Below are 3,784 nucleotides of genomic sequence, written 5' to 3'. Positions count from 1 at the left end.
TCACAAGTTTCAACTGTGAATAAATGGGGGATGATGCAAGTCAGGTAGAGAAGGAGACACCAAGCAACCTTCCCTGAAACTTGTGCTTGTTATCCATTATTAAAATGACAAGCCGGTATATGTAGCACTCATGTATTATCACTGATCTGAACAATGCACAGCTGCTCTATGTTGGCATGTATGAAAGATGTGAGCTCTACAATTTAATACCAAAAATGATCATCAGCAACTGCTCACAGAAGAGGATGTGTGCTAAAGAAGGGAATGTGTACTAACTGCTTTAGTCTGCAAGACCACAACCATCAACTGTTCAAATGAGAGAACAGGGCATCACGTTCACCCCATTATCAGCCCTGGTGGCACCATTCAGCTGTTTCATGTGACTTGTTTTGTGGACTAGATTTTCAAAGTAGTGATTGGTGCTGCCCGCCCCCCCCCAAAAAAAAACCTAAACAAAAAGGCTTTACCTGCACAGAACCCCAAGGATCATTCTTACTTCTGCTTCTAGTGCAGTGCAGAGTGATGGTACCTCTAGTTCCCCTTTTGTAAATTCACCACTGCCTGCTGTTTGTCATCCATGTATAGAGCAATGTTTAAAAACAACCCACCATCTAACACATGAAGACCATGAGTATCACTTGTCATTTATTTTCTGTACAAAGATTTTGTATAAACTGTACACTCTCACATGCTGACAAAAACTGCATTAACACAGAATTGTAAAAGAAATGTGTAAACTATAGAAGTAACTGTGCATATGTACATTTATAAATTATTCACTATTGTAACAAAAAAAAAAAAAGAATCCTTCTTAGACGCTCATGCCAGTTCATGGCCGTGGGTGATGCAGACACAATGGAGCGCCACCTCCTCAAAAAGACGACAACCTGAGCTTGAGTATAATAATTCATTCCAATTCAGTGAAACGAGCAAACATGGCTTTACGGACTGCGTCTTTATATGTGTCAGAAGCAGAGAGGGTGTAGTTGGTGCCTTTAGTGCCAAGTCCAGCTCCTTTTGTTCTCAGCTGTGCCTGAAGAACAATCACAAATAAATGACTTTTTACACATATACTGGCTGATACACTGCATGCACCCTGACAAGAGCAAGTTGTTACAAATACCTCAATCGGTGCAGTGATGCCCTGCTGGTTACGACCAAGTCCTTTCCCCTCCTGCCAGCCCATGGCCTGCAGCATTTTGTTCCCAATATTGTCACTGCTAAGCCCATCTTTAGTCGGCTGTTCATAGTTACTGCCCAGGAAAAAGGGACATAAAAACAAACAAAATGAACAACTTGAGCCATGCAAGGACTGGAAAACTGTGTTTTACACATTCCAGTACTTTAAACAAGGCACTGCTTACATGGCTGGTGTTGGTTGGCTAAACTTCTTTTTGGGCGGAGGTGGTTCAGGGATGCCATATTTTTCTCTCCTCTCAGCTGCTCTGTCTCTATATTTCATCTGTTCTCCAGAGGAATAAGACCATTTAAAATGCAGTCACATTAAGGGGAAACATGACTCACTGGCTACAGGTAGATTCTGTAATGGGCCAGACCTCTGTCTCTTTCCTCTCCAACTCCTCCAGCTCTGCTTCACTCATTTTAGATCTGCGAAGAACCTCCAGGTTTTTCTAAGAACGGATGAATAACTCAAATGAATGGTTTTATAACTTTATCCCCCTTTCCCCTGCCTGGTTCCAGCTCAATTCACTTTTGGTACCAAGTGCTTTGTTTTCCATTGCAGATAGTCCCCCCCCTAGACAGTATGTGTGTACCAGTTACCTTGTGGAGATCAGAGAGTTGTTGATGTCTAATCAGACCCTCTTTGTTGGGGAATTGTCTCCTACACAGCAAGCAGGCCAACTTTTTCCAGTCTGTGAGCTTGTCCTGGCCTCCGTCGCCACCATCAGGATCTGCTACCCCCTCCTCAGGGTCACTGTCTCCACTGTAGGCTGCCACGAGGCCACACTAACCAGAGCACAGAAAAACAAAAGGCAGGTGTAATTAGTGTTGTAATAATAACAGAAACACCACCTGAATATAACTGAGTACATACATTTAAACTGCCACAAAAACAGCTTTGACAATTATCTCTATAATACTGCAAAGGAAAAATCCAGTCTTCAGAGATACACAAAACACTCACTTTGGAAGTGTTGAAAAAGCTGGCTGGTGGTTCCTCTTCAGGAGCCCTTGACACTTCTAGCATTAGTCTATCCAGACTTCCAGCCTGCTAAAAATAAATAAGTCGATGGATTCGACACATAATATTCTAACACTTACAAATGCAATCCAAGAGCATTTGCAGGTACTGAATCCTACTTGATTACCTTCTTCTCAAACAGTGTGTATCCAGCATCAGCTGCTGCTGCCTCCTTCCTCTCTTCCTGACTAATAGGCTGAAAGCTACTCCTGAAGTTCTCTTTCTGCTTGTTGAGACTTTTTGCCCACCGTTCCATGTCTTTAGCAATCTGAAACAATGAGATTTGAACATGAAGTGAAAATCTTAAAAAGGAACTCAGAAATAAAATGCATTTCGAAAAGTCTACACAGATATTAAAGAACATTACCTGCTGAGCCGTCTTGCTCTTGGGCTTTTCCTTTTTCTCCTTGCCTTCTTTAGGCTCTTTGTTGCCTGTTGTGTTTTCATTTTGTCCAGTATTTGCATTAGCTGGGGCAGGTACATATGTCTGTTTCTCACTGTCCCAGTACAAATACTGCTGGGTCTGAGAGTTGTAGTAATACTGAAGGGAAACAAATGCCAATGTACATAATCAAACCAACAGTGCCTCATATCAATGTAATAGAAAACTGAGTCCCACATGATGGTTGTACACTACTTACTTGTGAGTTTGGGTCATAGTAGAGGCCAGTTTGTGGATCATAATAGTAGCCCGAGGACTCGTCATATTGGTAGGTGGATGTATCAGGGACAGCTGTCAATTATGGATCATAACATTAGTAACAGTTGCTGTAAAAATGCATTAACTAAACACAGATTTAGTCATTGATAATGCATTAGATTAGATTCAACTTTGCTACTACCCATGTACAAGTACAAGGCAATGAAATGCTGTTTAGCATCTAACAAGAAGATGCATTGCATTAAGATGCATTAATAAATCTATGAGTGGTCAGAGGGTCCCTTGCTCTTGAGCTCATTTATTTTACACAACTACGCTCTAGCAGTAAAAAAAAAGTACACTAGTCCACATTTGTCACATCAAACGTCTAGTTATTACTGCCTTATCTGTAGATATACTGTATATTCAACAAAGTTAAAAGGTGAGAAACAAAGCCTTACTCTCAAACTAATCAGAATCAAATTCTCAGCTCTCGCCATTTCAAGTTCTACCTAGGTAAACACTGTATTACATGACAACAGCCTAAAGTGGATTTATTTTGTCCTTTATTTCATGTTACCCTTAAACAGAACAAGTTTTAAAAGGGATCTTGTGTGTTCTTACCAGTGGTGGTAACAGCTGTTTGTCCAGAGGTTGTTAATGTAGTGGCAGTGGTAACAGTGGCAGCAGCAGCAGTTACAGCGGCAAAGGGTGCAGACACCACTTCGATGCCCGAGGCCTGTCCTGTCTGGGGTTTTGCCTCCAGTTGCTGAGCAACTGGCACTGCCTGCAGTCAATGTAATTATTTTGAGAATGTTACTCCATAAGCTTTGATAACAGAACTATAGTGTAACTACAGATATACAAAAACCTGTTACCTGAACAGCAGGCTGAGCAATTATATGGGGTTGGTAAACTTGCGCCCTCTGTGAGATTACTAC

The 3,784-nt window shown here is 41.4% G+C and overlaps 1 protein-coding gene across 1 annotated transcript in view; it reads right to left on the bottom strand.

Moving 5' to 3' along the window:
* Nucleotides 1-694: 694 nt before the first annotated feature.
* The window catches only part of rbm5 (RNA binding motif protein 5), a 9,186-nt gene continuing 6,096 nt past the window's right edge, over nt 695-3,784 (bottom strand). Inside the window, exons 15-25 of the mRNA XM_020597966.1 lie at nt 3,722-3,780; nt 3,468-3,630; nt 2,845-2,936; nt 2,571-2,744; nt 2,331-2,471; nt 2,147-2,233; nt 1,783-1,968; nt 1,557-1,631; nt 1,365-1,462; nt 1,124-1,253; nt 695-1,033 (exon numbers count right to left, since the gene is read on the bottom strand). Coding sequence (XP_020453622.1) covers nt 908-1,033; nt 1,124-1,253; nt 1,365-1,462; nt 1,557-1,631; nt 1,783-1,968; nt 2,147-2,233; nt 2,331-2,471; nt 2,571-2,744; nt 2,845-2,936; nt 3,468-3,630; nt 3,722-3,780 — 1,331 coding nt within the window. The 3' untranslated portion in view covers nt 695-907. The remainder of the gene's footprint in view (nt 1,034-1,123; nt 1,254-1,364; nt 1,463-1,556; nt 1,632-1,782; nt 1,969-2,146; nt 2,234-2,330; nt 2,472-2,570; nt 2,745-2,844; nt 2,937-3,467; nt 3,631-3,721; nt 3,781-3,784) is intronic.

Source organism: Monopterus albus, unplaced genomic scaffold (genome assembly GCF_001952655.1).
Source record: "Monopterus albus unplaced genomic scaffold, M_albus_1.0 scaffold36.1, whole genome shotgun sequence".
NCBI classification, from domain to species: Eukaryota; Metazoa; Chordata; class Actinopteri; order Synbranchiformes; family Synbranchidae; genus Monopterus; species Monopterus albus.
This window is presented reverse-complemented; position numbering and strand designations above follow the sequence as displayed.